The 22,018-nt window shown below is 35.8% G+C and overlaps 2 protein-coding genes across 33 annotated transcripts; one reads left to right on the forward strand and one right to left on the reverse strand.

Annotated features, from left to right (window-relative positions):
- The first annotated feature begins 3,463 nt into the window (after positions 1–3,463).
- Positions 3,464–7,166, forward strand: LOC140863808 (2-oxoisovalerate dehydrogenase subunit beta 1, mitochondrial-like). Of its 21 annotated transcripts, none has more exons than XM_073267508.1 (12): positions 3,464–3,719; positions 3,857–3,948; positions 4,026–4,061; positions 4,166–4,225; positions 4,297–4,367; positions 5,009–5,183; positions 5,466–5,652; positions 5,754–6,039; positions 6,181–6,304; positions 6,486–6,615; positions 6,710–6,788; positions 6,888–7,166. In XM_073267508.1, the coding sequence occupies exons 1-5, from the start codon at positions 3,563–3,565 to the stop codon at positions 4,300–4,302; spliced, it is 351 nt and encodes a 116-aa protein (XP_073123609.1). In that variant the 5' UTR covers positions 3,464–3,562; the 3' UTR covers positions 4,303–4,367; positions 5,009–5,183; positions 5,466–5,652; positions 5,754–6,039; positions 6,181–6,304; positions 6,486–6,615; positions 6,710–6,788; positions 6,888–7,166. The 21 variants fall into 21 exon arrangements, with proteins under 21 accessions (XP_073123609.1, XP_073123605.1, XP_073123601.1 ...); XM_073267504.1 differs by having other exon boundaries at positions 4,310–4,367; XM_073267500.1 differs by having other exon boundaries at positions 4,166–5,183; positions 5,754–5,830; positions 5,927–6,039.
- A 6,482-nt stretch (positions 7,167–13,648) lies between these two features.
- On the reverse strand, positions 13,649–20,640 carry LOC140863806 (uncharacterized). Of its 12 annotated transcripts, none has more exons than XM_073267490.1 (7): positions 20,034–20,640; positions 17,857–19,651; positions 16,711–16,827; positions 15,587–15,736; positions 14,857–14,985; positions 14,174–14,249; positions 13,649–14,055 (listed from the first exon to the last, which is right to left on the reverse strand). In XM_073267490.1, exons 1-2 carry the CDS (start codon positions 20,172–20,174, stop codon positions 18,113–18,115), a joined length of 1,680 nt encoding a protein of 559 aa, XP_073123591.1. In that variant the 5' UTR covers positions 20,175–20,640; the 3' UTR covers positions 13,649–14,055; positions 14,174–14,249; positions 14,857–14,985; positions 15,587–15,736; positions 16,711–16,827; positions 17,857–18,112. The 12 variants fall into 12 exon arrangements, with proteins under 12 accessions (XP_073123591.1, XP_073123595.1, XP_073123585.1 ...); XM_073267494.1 differs by having other exon boundaries at positions 13,649–14,062; XM_073267484.1 differs by having other exon boundaries at positions 14,174–14,252.
- Between the last annotated feature and the right edge of the window lie 1,378 nt (positions 20,641–22,018).

The following is a 22,018-nucleotide window of genomic DNA, read 5'->3' on the forward strand; positions in this document are numbered from 1 at the left end:
TCTGCCAAGAAGGATGATGGAGGCGTGAAGGAGAGTGGAAGAAAAGGGAGTTGTCGGCTGAAGGAGATAGTGGTAGGGTAGGTTTAGGTTTTAAATAAATTGAATAGAATTTAAATAGGAAATTAATTGATATAATATAGTTAGGTAGATAATATGACATAAAATATAAAATTTTTAAACTATTAAAATTAATAATAAATCTTATATTAAACCAAAATCCCGAAATAATAATTTTGGGAATTTTTAAATATTAATACAAGTCAATAAAATGACTTATTTTGGCTAAAAATCAATTCTTAAATAAATATATAATTAAATACTAAAATTTTCTTGAAAAAATACCTTAAAATATTATTTTAAGGCTCATAAAACTCATAAAATATTTTTGGCTAAGAATTTTGGTATCTCGTCCGTCCACGGTCCCGTCTACGCGATCAAAACCAATAATTTCCTTAAAAATCTAAAAATTCTAAAATAGCGGGTTAAATGTTAAAATAAATTAAATCATGCATATAATTCACATAATAACACATAAATGTCATTTAACCCAAATATAAATTTTAAATAATTATTTTCCTTAATTATGCATGCAAATTTACGTATTAAAATTTTCGGGTGTTACAGAAGAGTTCACGAGCCGACTTGATTTTGATCAGGGTCCTTTTTGTAAATTTTTGAAATTTCAGGGACTAAACGCAAATATTGATTTTTATATATTATCTACACTTAGAATGAATTGGGAAAGTCTTCTTCTCCTCCCCCTAACTGAGATCCACCATTGAAGACGCCTCCAAGCATTTCCAAGCTCCCAGATTTCAGTCCGAGCTCGATCCGGCCGTTGGAATTTATTTCTGAAGGCAGATTATCGATCACTGCAGTGAGAGCTCCGTTATATTGTAAGTTCTTCTACGATCGGATACATTCTAGTTTTTGGATGTTGTTAGAATCGTTCGAGATTCGAGTATGTTGTTCTAGACAGAGTTCTGATCGTTTATTATCTGTCGGTTTTGAATTAGAGCGACGTTTGGATTTGTTATGATTTTTGGAAGCCATTTTCGAAAATGTGAATTTTGGGATTGATGGGTTTGCTTTGTTATTGTTGTTTTGGGCATTGATATGAGGTTATATCAGTATGAACTGCTGTCTGCGTTTCCGGTTTGTTCAGTTTATAGCCGTTATGCCGTCGGTTTGAGTTTTGGGTTTTCGAATCGTTTTTGTATTGATTGAAGCCTTGGCTTGTGAGTGATCGTGGTTGTTGATCAACTCTTGTATTCGTACAGATTCGTTGGAGTTTGTCGAGCCCTGTGTTAGCAGTATTGTTCGTCGAGAGTTGGACGAAGAACGGTAAAGAGATTTCCTTGAACCGCTGTTTGTTGTTTAGGTTGTATAGTTGTTGATACAATCTTTTGTTGTAACTTGTCCGGAGTTGGAACTACTGCCTTGAAAGGTAAAAGCAGTCATTGTAGCGAGATAGCATACTCGGGACCGTTGGTTCTCGAGTTTCCCTTTTAAATCACATATTGCATTAATACTTGTTCTAGCATGTGGAACTCATATTTTGGTTGTTATTTGAGTTGTTTATGAGGCTTATGTTATGTTTTGATATGCATTCATCTTGAGCCAATCTTGTTTCTAGCGGGCAGAACCGCCCCTTTTTGTTTAGACGTTTGGGAACTATGATTGAGTGGCCTAGGTCGTAGTCGTTTCGCCTGGTGCTAGCATACTCATTATAGTTGCTCAAAGTCTAGAGGAGTGGGATACGTGGCACCACCCGATTGGGAGAGTCGGTGAGTCGTTACGTGATCTCATCCTCGGGATCCCAAAAGCACAGTAGCAATCCCTCGTTTATCAGATTTGATATCCCGGTTTAAAGACATGCATTTCATTACGTTGTTATTGATTTCGTCGTTGTCTTGAAAGCATGTTTATTGTTGTATTACTTGTTATATTGCTTTTACTGGGATTATCTTTCTCACCGGTTATCCGGCTGTTGCTTTGTTTTGTATGTGTACTTGGCAACAGGTAGGGCAGGACCAAGTCAGCGTAGGCCTGGCTAGCAGCAAGAGGGAGAGCTAGTAGTGAGACTCGGTTTAGAAAGTCGTGTCAGCATGTCTACCTAGTTGTATTGGAACATGTTTAGATATCGAACTTCGTTTTGTTGTTGTATTGATTATGCGAGCCTTGTCGACATGTTATCATCACATATTCTATATTTGGAGTGGTTGTATGACTCCAGTACTTCATGTATTAGTTGGAGAACTTGTGATTGCAATGCATGTTATTATTTTGTGGGTTTTGGACTCAAGTTTCTAACATGAATTCTGCTGTTTTTGGCTCTGTTTCTGTCGCCGCTCGATCGGCAATATGTTGCGGATCGAGCGAGGGCATTTTGATGAAGTTTTTGTTTTGGATATCTTTTTGTGGCTCGCTCGATCCGCAAGATCTTACGGATCGAGCGAGGGCTGGTTTTCTCGAGCAGAACCTTTTGAGTTTTGGCTCGCTCGATCGGTAAAATCTTACCGATCGAGCGAGGCACTATTTCAAAAAAAAAAAATATATTTATTGCTTTTAACCTTTGGTTATTGTATGCCTTATTGTTGTTTAAATCCCGAGATTAGTTGTTTGGAACCGAGGTCTCACAATCCACCATGTTGGTCTCACAAATAACAACACTAAGATCACTATCAGAAATCGCTAAAGGCACATACCTTTGTTCAACCATGTTTGCTTGCTTTGGTTTCTGATTTTTGTTGTTTTTCTTTGGAAGTCGGCAGTCCCTTGCCATATGATTCGGTTTGCCACAGTTGTAGTAAGTTTCCTGAAATTTATTCGTTTTCCCCTTTTGCTTTCCATCATGGGGGTGATTCCTCTTGTGACTCATACTTGATTCCGTCAGATTTGCTTTGGCCTCGGTTTCCATCATGTTTTTATGTGACTTGGCCTCGGTGTTTCTGTTGTCCTCCTCGATGCGAAATCTCACAATAAGGTCTTCAAGTTTTAACTCCTTACGTTTGTGCTTAAGGTAGTTCTTGAAGTCCTTCCATTGCGGTGGCAACATCTCAATGATAGATGCGACTTGTAACGGTTCATTGATTTTCATATCTTCGGCCAATAAGTCATCACTACAACAAATATGATCAAACACATCACTTAAAAGACAACGTTTGTTTGAAAAGCATTGTCATTTATTAAATTACAACACTTTTAGTGAAAAGTGTTGTCATTATATATTTTATTTTCATCAAAGACCACGCTTTTTACAAAAAGCGTGGTCTATAAGCATTTTTTTAGGTTAAAGACAACACTTTTTAAAAGCATTATCTATTGGCGTTTTTTTTTAATATTCAACATCATTTTTTAAAAAGCGTTGCATATGTTCTTTTTTATTTTTATTATTATTATTTTTAAATATAAAACTTAAATAAGTAATATTACCCTCACATTTGGAAGAATGAACGCAAAATTCCCAAACCCTATTCGCGATTTCTCCCGTGGCCCTCTCCTTTTTGCTCTCTTGTTATAACTTGGAAGCTACACATTTCATTCTTGTGAGTGAGTTGAAATGGCTGGATGCTGCAGTTTGAGGAGAATCGGAAGCTTGTTGGCTCGTGGTGTTCAGTTTTCTTCCTCTAGGAGAGGACTCTCAAAGGAAACGGGAAGGATCAATCTCTTCTCCGTAATCAATCAGGCCCTTCACACTGCCTTAAAACTGACCCATGGTTCGCCCTGCTCCCTCGATCTTGTAGATTTTTTCTTTTTGATCTTTAATTTGTTTAATTTAATTTTCAAATGGGTTCGTTAACTTTTTGATTTTGGGTTTCCTGACTTGCTTTCAATGCGTACTTATTCGGGGAAGATGTTGGCTTAGGGGGTGTTTTCCGTTGCACTATTGGATTAGCCTATCGATTTGGCAAATCTCGCGTTTTCAACATTCCTCTTTGCGAGCAGGTAAAAAATATCGGAATCTTGTTTTATGTTTCGTCCATTCAGAAATTATTTTCGCATGACTTTGATCTCTGATGCAGGGTATAGTTGGATTCGCTATTGGTCTGGCAGCAATGGTGATCTTTCAATGTTCAATTGATATTTATTATATATAACAGCCGAGACTCAACATTTTTGTATTTTTCATCCACTAACAGTTAGAATGCCTTTAAAAATTTAGGGAAACCGATCAATAGCTGAAATTCAATTTGCAGATTATATTTTTCCAGCTTTTGATCAGGCATGTATCCTACCCCATCTTGCTACTCTTCCCACAAGAATAGTGGATTAATTGATCTTAATCACATTCAGTCTTAATGTGTAGATTGTGAATGAGGCTGCTAAGTTTAGATACAGGAGTGGTAAATAATTTAACTGTGGAGGTAATTCTTGATCGAGTTTTGTTCTTTGTGAAATCATTCTTGTAGTATAATAGTTTAAGGTGTTTGGGGTGTTATTGATTAACAATTTTTATTTTCCCTTTGTCCATTCTTGTGTGATTTTGCTGAAATTTTATTTAGTGGATCTTTACATTGCACATCAAAGCGTAGATGTTATTTTTGCCTATATTAGGTGCCTGAATCTTGTGTCAAAGATAAACTGTTTCTATTTTTTGCCTGGCCCATTTACTGCTACTAATTTTTAAATCAATGAGGTGAAATGTTTAACATGTGTCTGTTATCCTGGAATAGAATAGATTTTAATTCCTTGATAATCTTCTCCATGTAATTTTAATTTCATCTATTATTTCAAGGTGTACTTTGATGCGAAGCGAATTGATTTTTGGCCCTTGTTTTTTCCATGCAATATCCACTTTTAAATCAGTATCTTAATGAGCTAACACTTTTTAAAAATTTGTTGTGCTAATTGTGCTTTGTTCCAATCGGAGATAAACGTGGCAGTGATTTCTAATGGAAGTCCTGCATTTTTGTAGCAAATTCTCAGCTAAATTGAATTTAATGTTTGCATCTGTATGTTGATGTATGTACTCTGATGTTGTTAGCTTTGGATTGTGTTGCTACAGATACTGCTCTAGTGGGACGAAGTAGATCACGACACATAAATTTGATGTTCAATTCATACTGAAGCTGGCTTAGTTGCTCGGTAGATGTGGATTACTCGGAGAGTGGTTGGCCGCCAATACAGGCCTTGTTTGGGAGCTCGCTCCTTGTTTTGGCGCCATGGTTATCTTTCCTGAAGTAATATATTTTTTTACGCAGTTATTTATTTAGCTGGAAAAAAATTTGTCCCTAATTTTATTTAGTCGCCCCTTATCCCCCTGCATTCTGGCGCGCATGTATCTGTTTTGTAAGAATGTGATCCGCAGCGCTTTTAGTTCGGGCCACATGAGATTTTTGGTATATTCTTTGTTCTTGGGAGAGTTGGCTGGAAATTTTAAGTGTTTTAGAATACGATGGCATGTTTTTTGAACAATTATTTCCGATTACAGTGCACTTAATGATGTGAGTGTTGCATGACAGCATAGGTACTACGGGGAGTCGATGCCGTATGGAAATCAAGAGGAGGCGTACAAGAATGCTAGCACATTATCACTTTTAACAACTGAGCAAGCTCTTGCTTCTTTTGCTGTATTGATTACTGAGCTGAAAAGAAACTTCTCTGCTCAGGCTTGTCCTGTTGTGCTTTTTGGTGGATCATATGGCGGAAGTAAGACAATCTTTCGGGTGTTATCTTGATCGAAAATCCAATTTCGCGTCGATATTCTTAGTAAGTTTTGAGACAAACATGTATTAGATTATATTTGACAGTGCTGGCAGCATGGATGAGGCTCAAATACCCATACATTACAATTGGATCGCTAGCTTCCTCAGCGCCAGTTCTTGCTGTTTTTCCCTTCATACTGAACTTATTATTTATATAGTTCCTAGTTTACAAGAGTTTTTTCAGTATAATAATCCTTTCTTATTGATCATTATGTCAGCGTGAAAGTGTCAGCTGCTTTAATACCATAAAGACATCTTGGGATGTAATATAACTAGAGGCACAGAGAAATAATGGGCTTTTCAATTTGTCGGAAACCTTCTGTTTTTGCCAGTAAGAGTATACAACTGTGCATTTTCCTTTCAAGTTCTATTATATATATATATGATATAGATGTTTTTAAAAATTATTTTCTTAGCCCTGTGTCTAATCATTTGGGTAGCTACTTGTGTGATATGAGAATTGCATTTGCAGGAAACTAGATAGTGCTGATGATCTCTCTAACTGGTTGTCGTCTGCTTATAGTTACTTGGCTATGGCAGATTACCCCTATCCTGTTGGTTTTCTTATGCCAATACCTGGAAATCCAATAAAGGAGGTTGATTTGCTGTAAATTTGAAGTTCTGATATCTGTAATCTCATATATAAATTAAATTGATATTAATTTTTTTGGCTTCAGTAAATCACTTCTTATAAAATTCAGTAAATCATTTATTTCTATGGCATGAGCTGTATGTGCTGAATTAAATTCTCCGACCAATCTTATAATCTTTTGTCAGGTATGTAAAAAGATCAAAAATTGCTCCAGTAAGGCCAATATCTTAGAGTGTGTCTTTGAAGGAGTTAGTGTGTATTACAATTATACTGGATCATTTGAGTGCTTTGATCTGGATGATGATCCTATCATGGGTAGAAATGAAATTATTTCTACATAACATTAATTTTACAGAGGATAATTTTCCTAGAGTCTTTAATACCATTTTTTGTGTTATTTTAATCCCAGATGTCATGCCATGATGGAAAATCCAGGGAAGGAAACAGTCGCTAAATCCTGCTGCCCGAAAAAACATCTCCTCCTTCAGGTGCTTTATTTAACCTGAAAATTTATTGTCTCGATTGCTGGTAATTCTGCACTCAACATTCTTACTTCCTTTTCATATTTGGTTTTTGATCCTTTTCAGATTGCCGTGGATTGTACCTGAAAACACAGATGATAAAAATAACATATTAGATAATGAGCTCTTTGAGTGTAGACACTCGTTCTTGAGAGTTGGTCTGATCGCCGACTCCGGTTTGGGGCAGAAAGCATAGCGCACATGGTCGAGATGAACATGAAGAATTAGATTATTTGTTATATTTGAATGATTTTTGTTATTTTGAATGATTTATAATATTGAAATATTGTATATTAGATTTAATTTTCAAAAATTTGAATATTGATTGATTTATAATATTGAAAATTTGTGAATTAAATTTTTTTTTTTGTTTTTTATTCGAGAAAAGACAACACTTTTTAAACGTTGTCGTATGTGGTTTAAGCGTTGTCTTTGCAAATCACAACGCTTTTAAAAACGTTGTGAAAAAGCGTTGTAAATGGTCGTGTTGTAAAAAGTCCGTTCAAAGACAACGCATAAAAACCTTGTCGTTGCTAAAAAAAACAACGCGGAAAAAGCGTTGTTTTTTTCAATTATCACAACGCTTTTTATGCGTTGTCTGTGCTCAAAACGACAACGTTTTTTTCGCGTTTTCTTTGACCGCGGTCTTTCACAACGCTGGCTACTACAACGCTTTTTCGTGACAATAACAACGCGAAAAAGCGTTGTCGTTTGCCGTTTTTCTTGTAGTGTGCATGCAAGATAATCTGTATCTCTTGCACTTGACTCATCGCAGTTTTTGAGTCTATCATCTTGAACTCCAGAAATTTTCCAACCACAAACTTCTTTATGCCTGCATCTTCAGTTTTGTATTTCTTTTCCATGGAATCCCAGAGTTCCTTGGCAGTCTTGACAGAGGAGTAGACACTATAGAGAGTATCATCAAGGCCATTCAAAATGTAGTTTCTGCACAGAAAATCGATGTGGTTCTATGCATCAACTGCGGTCCTCCTTTGGGTGTCAGAATCGCGTTCAACGACGATAGGGGGATCCTCCTTGAGAAATCTGGACAGATTGAGTGTGGTCAGATAGAAGAGAATTTTATGCTGCCAACGTTTGAAGTCGGCACCAGAAAAATTTGACGGCTTTTCTCCATGTGCGGGGGCTGAAGCGAGCAGAGTGAATGAAACGGTAGACATATTCAAAATCCGAGAAATACAAAAATTTCGTCTTGCGACTGTTATGAAGATGTACTTCGAATTCTTAACAACACCACAGCAGCAACAGCAGCAACAACAACGAACAAGTCGAGGCGAGATAATCTCTCTATCCGCAAGACGAAATTGCTCGTTTAACAGTGCTCAACGTTGGAGGCAATCGTCTCTAAGATATAATGACTTTGCGAACGAGATATATCAGCACAGAAAATATCTCGAACTTCAGCGAATTAAAATATGCACAACTTTCTTTGAGAGAGAGTGGGGAGAATTTATACAAAAAATCTCAAATCTAATGTTTCATGTTTTCAGATGTCAAAGATCATATTTCTGCGTTAAATCTTATCATAGATATAGCCTAAGACTCCAAATAACACGTCTTATGCCCTAAGGATGCAACCCATGACAGAAAAACCCAAAAAGATACGCAACTTTTCGGAGTACAGACGGCGCGCTCGAGCGGTAAGATTTGACCGCTCAGGCGGCCAAAGTTCTGTCTCGCAAAAATAGTACTGCGCACGAGCGGTAAAATTTTACCGCTCGGACGGCCAACTTTAGCCAATCTTTCTATCCCGCAAGTGGAGTGCTGCGCTCGAGCGGTGATATTTGTCAGCTCGAGCGCTAAATTTTATCCCAAAAAAATAATTGGATTATAAGACCCACCCCACCGCACCGCGCCGAGCCGGCCGGCTGCGCGCGCGTGTTAGTTGCATCGACTAGCGTCTTGCCCGTTTACAAAACATCTGGTGGCCTAAGGGCCCAATCCCATAATCAAAAGTTGGATTATATACGGTGAAAAATACATTGGAGTTGTTCCAATGTGGGACAAGTCTTTTCCACTTTTCCTCTAATTCATTCACCAAAATTCAAATAAGACTTTCAAGCCCATTTCAACTACAATTCATTCAATATTTTCCCAACAATCTTCCCTTCATGATTTCTCCTCTCCTCTATTTCAAGAATTCTACAGTAAATCCCTAGCCCCTCGACGACGAAAGCCATTGGAAGAGCACGAGGGTCGTCTAACCTATACCCGTGCGAGTGAAAGAAGGGGACATCAGACCTTGAATCGATATTTGTAATCCCTGTAAAGTATGCCGTTTTTTTCTATTGTTCTCCTGGATTTGAATTTTCACAGTTATGCCTTGTGATTTTGATTCAATTTTTTTGATGCGCGCTTATAGGTAGATTAATGTAATGGATTTTGTTGTTTTGAACGGTGTTGAATGACCGAATCAAATAAGCAGTAGCAGTAGTGTATTTTGCTCAAACATGTTATAAGCGGCAGTAGTGACTCTATTTAAATTCTTTCAATCTATGTTTTTTTTTTTAAAAAAAATTAATTGAAGCCTCACTGATTCTATTTTGCAAGTCATGATTATAGAGTAGATGATTATTTGAATTTGTAAAGCGATGGAGATGACAAACTATTGATTTATATTCCTTTTACCCAAGTTTTTAAACAACATTCCCCTGTCATTAAAGGGGCGGTGGAATAAGGTGACTGATTTATTTCTTGCATTCGAACTCCTTGTGCGGTGCGTTGATTAATTTGATTTCAATCTACTTTGTGTCAATGGTAATGATATATATTACTGATTGTTTGTTGTGATGGAAATTATGAGACTGACGGCAATTGTGAAATAAATGATGATATTTATGTAGAGTCAACATGTGCTGATATTTTATGATTGCAGTTGAACTGATGTGGTGTTGTTGCACGAAAAATCATTGAAATTATTCTAGCAATGAATTTTTTAAGTTCAATTTGTTTTTAATGTCGGTTTACTGCTATTATTTTGTGAATTTAATGTTTTGATTCAACGAGGACTTATATGTGTTATTATATTTATGAAATGATTCCTAAATATTGGTTTTGGATCATTATTTCTTACTTATCAAGATTTTATTATAACGAGAAATTTAGAAAATGAAAAAAAAGATAAAACTCTAACAGTAAAACATATTTGGATTTTCTTTAGTTTGAGTTGGTTTACGTGTAAAACTTATGTTTGTCTGATTCATCTACATGTTATTGGTCTGCTGGTAATTGTACTTCGAATTGTTTATTTTTTTTCAAATTGTCCTTGGTGGTTGGGTATTTTGCTCAAATTTATGTGTGATTTTTTGTGTGGTTATTATTGTAATATATTGTCGTTTTGATTCTCTTTTTTTAGTTGTATATATTATAATTTTGTTGTTATAATGTTCTTGTAGTTTATAAAGACTTTTATTAGATTTGGTCAATGTTTTATGAATTTGTGAATGAAGATCTTTTTTATTCTGGTTTTTTGTGAATAATTATTTAAAATTATTTATTTAGTAATTTCCATTGAAAATTTTAACCACTTAGTTGACGCATGTACTTTTGATTTATTGGCACAATGGAATCTGGATCTGGATCATCAAATTTTTCATTCATGGGTAGCTGCGAGTATAAAAATGAGCTCTATATGATTTCCATCTTTAATGACTTTAGTCTAATGGAGTTATTCCTTAATCTTGAGAGAAAATGTAAGGATATTTCTCAACCAACCGTGACTCTGCAATATCTAGCCCCTCATCAAAAGAAGTATGTGACGTTGAATGAAGATGATGATGTTCGTATCATGACTCATCTTCACACATCTATGAGACTGACAATAATTAATATGAGGGCAGTGAGAAAGGACGAAATGGAAGGCCGCAATGTAGGGAGGTAAACACTTATTTATTAATATGTACTTTTCACATGGATTTGGTATTTGTTGATTTTTTTTGTTTAGCTTGGTAAGTCATCTACATAGTACAACTTCTTATGATATATTTTTTGCTTTTTGGTTTATATCGTATGTTTTGTGGAGATATGTTTTGAGTACTTGTTATGAATCTTGATGATGTATCGAGTATAGTTTGTCAAATAACTTATCCATTTCTTTGTTACTTGATCTCCAGTATTATTATTTCATTTGTCTTGCATTAATAATTTTTTAGAAGGTACAAAATGGAAGGTTAAGATATATTTTCATTACTTAAAATAGGGTTGAATGTGAAGATGAGATGGTGAGTAGTAATGATGATCATCTTGAAGTTGGTTTTTTAAGAAACTCCATAGACGTTTGGAGTTACTGCATCCGTGGAGAGGGTCAAATATTTAAGGATGCTTCTGAATTTAGAGTTATGCTAAAAATTATGCAATTAATACGAGACGTTTTTTTTGTATAAAAAGAATGATAGTGGGAAGAATATTCTTGTATGTGCTGCTAACAATTGTTTTTGGAGAATTTATGTCTCGCGACACAAAGCTGACAATCTCTTTGGTATTAAAAAATGTAATCTGATACATACATGTGGAGATGACAATCTTCGTTCTAGAGGACATCCTAGAGATGATTTTTCTTAGGTTTCCAATGTTGTGATGGAAAGACCGATGGGAGAGCCGTCATATCGACCATGTATGATGTTGAAAGATATACAGAGAGATTATGAGATCGAGCTCAGTTACCACAAGTTTTGGAAAGGGAAAGAATTGACTATGCATGACATTCACGGTGCGGATGATGAGTCTTATGATAAATTAAGATGGTAATGTAGTTTCATCAAAGAAACTAATCCTGAAAGTATTGTTGAGTATGAAATTGATCAATGCAGTAATAAATTTAAACGACTATTCATATGTTTCAATACATGTGCAACTGGTTTTGTCCGTGAATGTAGGCCATTGGTTTTCTTGGATGGCACACGCATAAAAATAAGCACAAGAGAAATATTTTGGTTGTTGTTGTGAAAGATGCTAATGATGATCTTTTTACATTAGCGTACGCAGTTGTGGATGCTGAAAATGATGATAATTGGAGATGATTTTGTTTCCAACTTAAAGGTGCTCTGTGTTTACATAATTGTATTGGGTTCGATTAGTACATATTTTCTCTGATAGGCATCACGGAATAATCAAGGGTCTTGAGTTAATATTCTCAAGCAGTCAACATGCGTATTGTCTACGCCATGTGGTAGATAATTTTGTGAAACAGGTTGGTAAATAATTGTATGTTTTTGTCGTGAAACATTTTTTAAAAATATTATAGTATTATATATATTTTTGTTTATAATGTTTTATATGTTTTTTGTACATAGGTGATGCGAAGATACCCGCTTCACAACAAGAAACATTGGTCATCTGTGTTCAAAAAAGTTGCATATGCTCCATAAAGGTCAGAGTTTGAACAACATATTAACAATATTATTACGTCAATGTCACTTGCCAGAGACTTCATTGTCAATTCATGTCTAGAAAGGTGGGCAAATGCATTGTTTCGTGAAAATCGATGGGGTGTAATAAATAATAATATGGCCGAGTGTTGGAATAGTTGGGTTAAAACGGCACGGTTTCTCCCTATTGTGGGCATGGTGGACCACATACACATTCAAATTATGGACATGATGCACAGACGACGTGAAGTGACGATGAAGATGAAAAAAAGGTCGAGTCCCTAAAAGAGAATGTTCTTGCAAGCAATGGCGGAGTCAGAAATATAAATTTACCCGGGCTAAAATTTTAAGCCCTCTAATACTTTAATTTTTTGAATCGAGTTACCCGGGCTGATATAAAATTAATCCAAAATTATTAAAAATTAATATATTTAAAAAATATTTGCCAGCCGGGCTAAAACCCGGGTGGCTATATACATGGCTCCGCCACTGCTTGCAAGAACATATGCTGAATCTCGCAGCTTGCAAGTACGCAAGGCAAGTGGTTGAAGTTTTGAGGTTGTGGACGGGGATAAATCGTTAGCTGTTGATTTTTTTCTACAAGTTGTTCATGCAAAGCCTGGCAGCTTAATAGACTTACATGCAAGCATGCATGTGCCGCAATAGAGTCCAAGTCATTGTCTATATATGACTTTTGTGACAAATACTTTACGATGGAGTTATATCGTGAAAGTTTCCAATTCCTACATTTGAGATGCATGAATCCAGTGTCAGTCACACGTTTGTAATCAATCATCCCGATGTTCGAAGCCAACCTGGTCGAAGAAAAAATCAAAGGATACCATCGCAAGTAGTACTTCGGACGTCAAAGTGTGGTCGGTGTCATAAACAAGGTCACAACCGACAAAGTTGCTAAGAACCCATTTCCTAGCCTTTGGATTATGTTTTGTTAACATAGTTTTAGTAGTTTGGCGTACAAGTAATATTATAATTTTATATTTGTGTCTTGAAATATTATGATTTATTTGAAAAAAAAAACTAATATGTTTTCTAATCATAGGAAAAAGAGGATGGTAGATTACAATCTTTACGAAACCACATCTACAAGGTGTACTCGATCTAGCGGAAGTATCGGTGATGCATCATTCCCTTGATCCTTTTGCATGTGTATATTATATTATATATTATATATATATATGTATGTAGGTATTGGTCTACCGAAAATTAATTTCAAATATTTTGTCCCTCAAAAATATTTTTTGTTCCTATTAGATGCCAATACTTGGATTTTTAAAAAAAATAGGGAAAAAAAAATAATAGAGACCTAAAACAAATAATTTAGGAAGATCAGGGAGTGCAGTAATCAATTTAAGGACATGGGCACTGATCGTGAATGTGTTTGGGAATAGGGATTTATCACCAAATTTCCCTTATAATAACAAATTAAAAATAATAATAGATTATTCTGAGAAGTAGTGAAATAATAAATCAATAGTTATAATTGATCTTAAGATAACAAATACACTGATGTTGGAAGTTAAAGCGTTGCTGCCAAACTGCAACTTATAACGCATGCTCCAAATGACTCTCGCTGCTTGCGAGTTTGGTAAGGGATAAGCAAACAATAGACTGCCAAAAGGGCCATGTAGTTCAAACATTCGGGCTGTTGTGATTTATGCTAAATCGTGATATCCAGTGCTTATGGGTGAAGATGCATAAGAACTAATTGACTGCCGAAGTTTATATCAGTGAGAGACTGTGCGCTCTGCATTCATCTTAGCTTGGCGTTCCAGCTCGAGTTGGTCCAGGCGAGACTGCAGCACCGTCATGACGGATGCCTTGTTTTGATGCTGCGACCTTTCGGTAATGAGAATCCATAACTTTGAACCAATGTGGTCATTTGCAGAAAACGTTTTTGTCTACGTTCAAGACTGGTCTGAAGGAAATACATAATTCGATGAACTTTACCTTTCATTTTGACATGAGGCGGTGACTCCAGTATGGACTCGTGGGTTATCCGGACAGTACTCTCGGTAGTGTTGGCCTGCTGACATGTCATTAGGGTAGAAATCCATGTGAGGACACATAAGATCAAAAATTAAGATCAATGAATAAATAAAAACAAGATTGGAGTTCGGTTGTAAGCTGTAGCTGTAGTTAAAAATCTAAGAAATAAGATGTAAGGATTGATTGTACGAGAGAAGTACAATTTTTATTTTTGGTCAATCTACGAACTGAAATAACTCACGAACACCCTCATCAAGAGACTTTTTCTCCTAACATTTACAATTTCACTTTACGTAGAATTATAAGTTCTATTCCAGGAATAGATCCTATCACGAACTGAAACTAAATACCGGAGATAAAATATTTCAACAAGAAGAAAGTTTAGTTCACATCTTCTAACATGAAGAAGTTTAGAAAAGATGTAGGTCCTGGTAACTTTATAGTCCATAAAGTCCAAAATCATGGAACTACCGAACTGCATTATTCATCGTTGAAAGTAGAAGTGATGCAAAGCATTTAAGAAAAGGATATGTGCCAAGAAAGGTAAAAATTGAGGCTCCACAGATTCCAATTCCGAGTCATTATCTTCACGTGCAAGTTTTATCATGTCGATGTACTCAAAATGTTCTTTCAAATGAACTGACCTCTTTTAATTTGCCGATAAGTGAGCCGTGCTCACGGCTTATCTTTCCTCCATGTACAGGATCTTCCCACAGGTCTGGCTTATTCAGCTGTTCTGATAATGCCTCCACCCTCTGTAATAATCTTTTCCACTGACAGAAAATAAGCATTCTCAAGAAAGAACTGAATTCCAAAGCTTGATTCAGCACAAGAATATTAATATATATCTATTAGAATATTTCTGCCACCCTACAAAATACATACAAAGTCATAAATATGCTGTTATATCTCAAAATCAATCTCTCTGCGACGGCAATAGCAAAACTCACGAACAGAATTTTATATTTCACTTGACAAAAATTACATTTAAATATTTTGTGATCAGGACACGACCAAATTCAAACAAAAAACTTGTTTTAACACTCATTCAAAACATCAGGAATGAAAGCACTTTGGCTAGTGAAGATAGTGACTGAAAGTCTCAGAGCACGATCCATGAAGTAACATGACATCTAGCCATTAAAGAAGGCTGATCTTTACTCACCACAAACAAATGGAACTTGGGAAAAATCATTCGCTAAAACAGCAAACTACGCCACAAGAAACGATATTAACGTGCATGTAGCTTCAAAGGGTACTCCGTACTCTTAAGGAAATGAATTTTCAGTAAACCAAAATTACAAAAAAGGAACAAATGAATTTTCAGTAAACTACGCCACAAGCAACGATATTATAGTTTGAATACGCACTTACTCGTGGTCGTTTCTTGATAAGGTGGATAGACTGAGCAATGGCAGAAGCATGGCTCTTCTAATCATTCTCATTTTCATCATAAATGGTCCAATTATTCGCGATGATGTGTTCCACAGTTAGCCCGCCAGAAGTGGATGACTCAACAGCAGCCTGTGAACACGCAAGACGGCCAGACGGGTGAAAGTAGACCCATATTGAACTTTCCAACTTAAGTTGAAAACTGAAGGAAACCCATTATCAAATTTCCCCCGAAAGGCATTCCCAGAAGCTGAAACTAGCTGTTCATGAATTGGATTAAGGGAACGGCAAAGTTGGGGTTGAGAGAAATGAGAGAATTCAGGAGAGTAAATGGGTTTTACGGAAGGATTTTATAGCAGAATTGGAGTGACATAATCTTTTTCACTAACAAAAATGTCATCTTTTCTGATGTATCATGGGCTTGATCACGAGGATTTCGTGTTCCGAAATCTCATTATTAGGAAGGTCTGCGGAGATGGTAAACGGAATTAGGCACATGTTACGGTGCCGTATTGGACTCGTGATTTTTGTTACAACTAGGTTATGTAGATTGAATTGAATTTGTAATGTAGAAATATAATGAACCAAATTTCAAATGCAAATCAATTATCATTGATGGTTAGGTAGCGTTTGGGAGGGCTTTTAGGACGCTCTCCTCAATTTTTCGTAACAAAACTTTTTTGTCAAGGAGGAGTGCTTCCTGAAAATTCTCCCAAACTAGATTAATCCCAAACAAATACATTAATCTTCCTGTAGTATACTTAGTATTATTATTATATACCTATACTATCTATATTATATCTCACTTATTATTATTATTATATTATTATTATTATTATTTTATATAATAATGCATCACTTTCCTACAGTAACTTGGTCATTTTAATGGATAAACCAAAAATACTCATTCTTATAATAATGCATCAACCCCTTAGAGTAACTTAAATATTTTTAGAAATAATTAGTTATATTAAAAATCCGTACACGCGAATAATCATGTGTGTGGCTTGCTAGTATATGTATGCTCATTGTGTATCAGCTAGTTGCACTAGTCCTCTTCTTGTATGTAAATAAAGCATAAAAAGAATACATGGCAACTAAATTACCTTTGTTTGAGATGGTATAGGGAGGTCGTTCAATTGATAAAAAAAGTGAATGCTTGCTCTTCAAAACCACATTTAATCTTTCATGTTTTTGGCATTATCGTCTCTAAAATATAAAACCTGTGCAAGTGCCAAATATTGGTTAGTTATTAATAGGATAACCATAAGTATCAACAAAAACAAATAGAACTTTGAATAACAGCACAGTAGAGCGATGAGAAAAGCATGAAAGTCACCAAGACAGCATGCCTCATGAGTAAAACATGAACGGTTGAAAGATAACTCATTCTTGTGTTTCCCGTTGCTTTATGGGGCAAAAAACATAACAGCCAGGATGCACATTTCTTCACCATACCCGACCTAAACAATTTTATTTCTTGCATATTCCAACCAAATTAAAATACATATCATGATGTGGAGAATAGGGTAGGAAGAATGTACCCAACATCAAGAATCAGCATGTACCCAACAAAGCCACACAACCGCACTTTTATACAATAATATTCTACACCATATTTTACATCAACAAATTTGGTACCTTGTGAGAAAGTCGCTATAATTGGTAATAGAGTCGCTTTAAATTCGGAAAAAAACTCTTAGCGTTGGCAAAATGAAATATCTTTTGAAATTATTTTATCAATTGAGTGAGAACTTAATTATTGTTCATACCAAGAAATTGTAACTAGAAAATTCTCATTAGTAGCAGCAAATGGTTCAGAACACGGGACTTCATAAATATTCATAAAACAAATTTTCTGCACAGAAAAATCAAAAAATTGTAACAATAAAGTTGCTACACGATCATAAAATGAGATGAGAACATGAAAGACTTTTCGTAAGCGATTCATCCACTCTTCTAGAAAATAAACATAAACATCAATAGGTGAGCTAACAGCAAGAAAGATTTGGGGAAAAAAACTGAAAATGTGAAAAGTATCCATTGTATGCACACGAATGAAATATTAGTTACCTATTCATTGTATGTATGCACACAAAGCTCATTGATGTAATTGTCATGTTCATTGTTCACCACTCTGGTTGTGAGTTAAATGGATAAACGAGTAAACACATATTCAAATTACTTGATTGGGGCCAAGTGTAAACTAGAAAGTGGATAGATAGACGGAATAAAAGTAAAGAAGAATGTACCAGAATGACGGAAGGAGGAGCTCAAGGTCCACATTTCAGGTCGAACTACTTCAGATGATAAAAAAAACATGACGGACAATGGTGGCCGCAAACTTAACCGATCCTAAGAGCTACAACAAGGAAAGATAGATCCTAAGAGCTACAACAAGGAAAGATAGGGTAACTCCTTGTGCTAGTCTGCTTCCGACAAACCTCATTGCTGCAAACTTGCAAGCCTTTTCTTTGGGAACTCCCAATTATTTAACCAAGATTACGATCAAACCGAATCATTATAAAGGTGCCCATCTATGTCCGGAATGAATCCTTTTTCCACCATCTCCTCCTTAATAATATCATAGGTTATCCGATTAGGAACCAATCCTTTCTCCAACATCTCATTAAGAAGTCTATTTGCTTCTTCCAGTTTGCCATTCTGACAGTGATCCTTGATCAACACATTATATGTCACAACATTTGTTCGCTTTCCTTCTTTTTCCATTCTTTTCATCATAGTCAATGCTGCTCTACGGTTTCCTTGGTGGCAATAACTAGCCACCAAAGCGTTGTATGTTACATGAGTGGGGTTCAACCCCTTTTGAGACATCTCATCAAGAAGCCTAACTCCATTCCTTGTTTGTCCGATCTTGCACATTGCATTTATTCTTATGTTGTAGGTGATTATATCAGCTTTCAAGCCATTTTTCTCCATTTCGAACAGAAGCTTATTTACTTCTTCAATATTTCCTCCGCGAAAATAACCACCAATTAAGCTATTATAGGTTGAAACATTAGGATACATCATTCTCTCTAACATCATATAGTATATAGATGATGCATCTTCCACTTTACCAGCTTTGCAATAAGCATCAATCAGAGTATTATATGTCAGTACATTGACAACAATCCCTTTCTTCACAATCTCATCAAGAAATTCTCTAGTTTCCGTCAACATATTTTTTTTAGCGAACCCATTAATTAGTGCATTATAAGTCGCGATATTTGGCTCCAAACCTGATTTTACCATGTCTTCTTTCAACGTCATTGCCTCATCAATTTTTCCACCGATGCATAATCCATTAATCAGTGTATTAAATGTTATTGCACTTGGCTTCAAACCTTGTTCTTTCAATTCCCTAAACAGTTTAATACCTGAAACCAGACTACCATCCTTGCAAGACCCATCAATGAGAATGTTATAAGTGACCACATTGGGGAGGACCCTATTCTCCATCATCTCCTTAAACAGCATCTTGGCTTGATACAATTTCCCCATCCCACCCCTCTTACAGTACCCATCAATCAAGGTATTATAAGTAACCACATTTGGTAGTACCTGCCGAACCTTCATATCCTCGACCATGTCTCGCGCTTTGTTCAACTTACCGGCCTTGCACAACCCATTGATCATTGTGTTGAATGTGATCAGATTCAACTCAATCCTTCTCCTGATCATCTCCTTGTACACAAACTCCAAGCTCCCTATTCTACATTCCTTGACCAACATACCCAGCAATGAGTTACACGAAAGCACCGAAAACTTAAACCCATAATCACCAGCCCTCTTAAAAGACTCCAAGGCCAAATCAAGCTTAGTGTTGTTCACATAAGATGACATCAATATATCAAAAATGATATGATTAGCACATAAATTATCACTTGAAGTTGAAAGGGCGTGACAAAATGAAGAAACTGGGGGAGCTTTTTCATGTTTCACAAATTTATGCAATAAAGCTCGAATCTTTGGATACTTTCCCTCATTTGCTAGAGAAACAAAGTGTTTGACGCTGTTTTCTAGGGAGCTGGCCTGGAAATTATACTGGAATATACAAAACGGCATTGTTAGTATACAAACGAAAAATTGCTAAATGCAGAAACAATATGCAAACTGCAAAGTGCTTTCACAGACTACAAAAGAAGCACGGGAAGAAAAACCTAAGAACTAAAAATTCCACCTATTTTCACCGGTAAACCTTCCAATAGTCAAATTTCCTGTGCAACATAAATTTACTTCTTTTTCTTGTTGTTATGCACATTCACACATTGGCAAAACTCAAGGTTTAACCCCAAGAATTAATTTTTATCTATTAAAACTTTCTCATCACAAAGAAAAATGAAGTAAAAATACTCGTGTATTATCAAGAACCCGATTACTACTTATGAAATGACACAAAGCTACATTTGAGGCAAAACAAACTTACAATTAGATACTTCTCGAATTTAATTTCAACAGAAGATGAAGAGTTAGGACTTAGGTCCAATTGAAACTCAATCCAAGGTCCGGTTAGCCTTCGGGTTGAGCCCATCGAAGCAGAAAACCCTCCAGAAACTTTGAGGTACATTACTAATTTGATCTTGTAGATTTTTTCCAATGGAGGCGGGGGCCCATGGTGGCGGAAGGGGATGCCGAAGGCAATCAACGTGCGTAAAACTCATCAAACATCCATTGATGAGTAATGAACTTGCGAAGCTTTGTGGGAGTAATGGGGGATATAGAAGGGTTTTTTTATTATTACTTAAAAAAAAATCAAAATTAAGGTAGTAATACTGTAAAACGCCTCTAGTAGTGGCGGACCCTGCGGTCCACTGCAAAAAAGCTGCAGCGTCTGCTGTCACTTGAAAAAGCTGACCGCACCACGCTTTCACGCGTGCTCAAAGTCTGCAACGTCTGTTCTGAGTCCGCTCCCGGCTTTTTGACCATGACATACTATTACAGCAGGCGTATTGAATGATTTTTTACCAACCCGACTTCAATTATTCGAGCATCTTCTTGGTTTTCTATAAATAAAGCTCAGCGTACTATAGATGTTCACACCTGTTGAGAATACGAAGCATTTTTCTTCATTTTTCTTCACAATATCTAAATCTAACTTTCCTGCCATTTGTTTCTTTCTTACACTTCTTAGGTCCAAAATTCTTCTATCAATTTGTTTAATTTTTTTCTCTTCGAAATGACTAGTATCGATGTACTCTTACATATTGGCGGTCGTGTTATTGTCGGGAATGGATCGGTCGAATATAGTATTCCCTATATTAGACCGATACGAGTACTGTGATTTATTACTTTGTTGGAGTTGGTTCAAGTTGTTTATGAAATGTTAGGAATCGATCTAATGAAGTTTATTACCAAGTTGTCAACAAAATATTCATTCATTGACAGATCATCTTGGCATAAAGTTCAAGTCAATCTCGTTGATGACGACGCTTTAGAATTTATAATGCAATGTCCCAATATGCATATGTTGCATTTATATGTGGAAACAAATCCAATTGACCATCTCATTATCATGTTGGTTTTGATGAACCTGAATCATACATCAACACATCTCCGATTCAGGGTTCAATATACAACATTTTTTTGGCAACTGAAGAAGCAAAACAAGTTCAGATAGTATGTTTGAAGATTAAACAAGAAAAAATTTCAAACAAATGATGAAACACAAAACATTATCGATACACGAGATTGGATTGCATTACTTCACCTCGATGAAACAGGAGCAAGAGTCATGCTCCCCAGCTGGTAGGGATTCAAGCTCTTTTTCTTTGATGGATATCCTCAATGTAAGTAGACCATTCAAAGATTCCTACATTTAGGGAAATATACAAGATTAGTAATAGACTTGTAAGTTATATAAATAGCTAAATTACCTAACTTATTTTTACTTCACAAGATAAGAAATTTATTGTTAAAACAAGATGAACAATGAAGGATAAGGCATCATTTCATCTAATATCACAAACAAACAGACAAGAAAATAATGTGGATTTCTAGGCTCGTTAGTCGACACGAATATATGACACAAATTTTTGTTCAGGCTAAATATGTTTTCAGCAATTCGATCATCACGTGAACAAAGAGTGAATAGAAATTGCAACTGGAGGAGATGGCTCTTTGTCCGGTGTTAAGATTAAATGCCTAGAATGATGATCACAGAGAGAGGGTGGAGTTTATAAGATCACACAAGAACGTACAAGCTGAAAGAAGAACCAACCAAAGACTTTTTTACTATTGTCGATAACAAAAATAAGCACCCTTTGTAAGTTTTCTCATTCTGATCGCACTGTATCTGTTAAAGGGTGAGGTGATACTTCACATTTTTATGCCAAGGTTCAAGCTCTCCCCAAAAGATTGGATACTCCATTTCTCCAAAGAAATTGTTAGCTGAGGTTATAAGTATTATTGTAA

The sequence above is a fragment of the Henckelia pumila genome, chromosome 4 (genome assembly GCF_033568475.1).
Source record: "Henckelia pumila isolate YLH828 chromosome 4, ASM3356847v2, whole genome shotgun sequence".
In the NCBI taxonomy this organism is placed as follows: Eukaryota; Viridiplantae; Streptophyta; class Magnoliopsida; order Lamiales; family Gesneriaceae; genus Henckelia; species Henckelia pumila.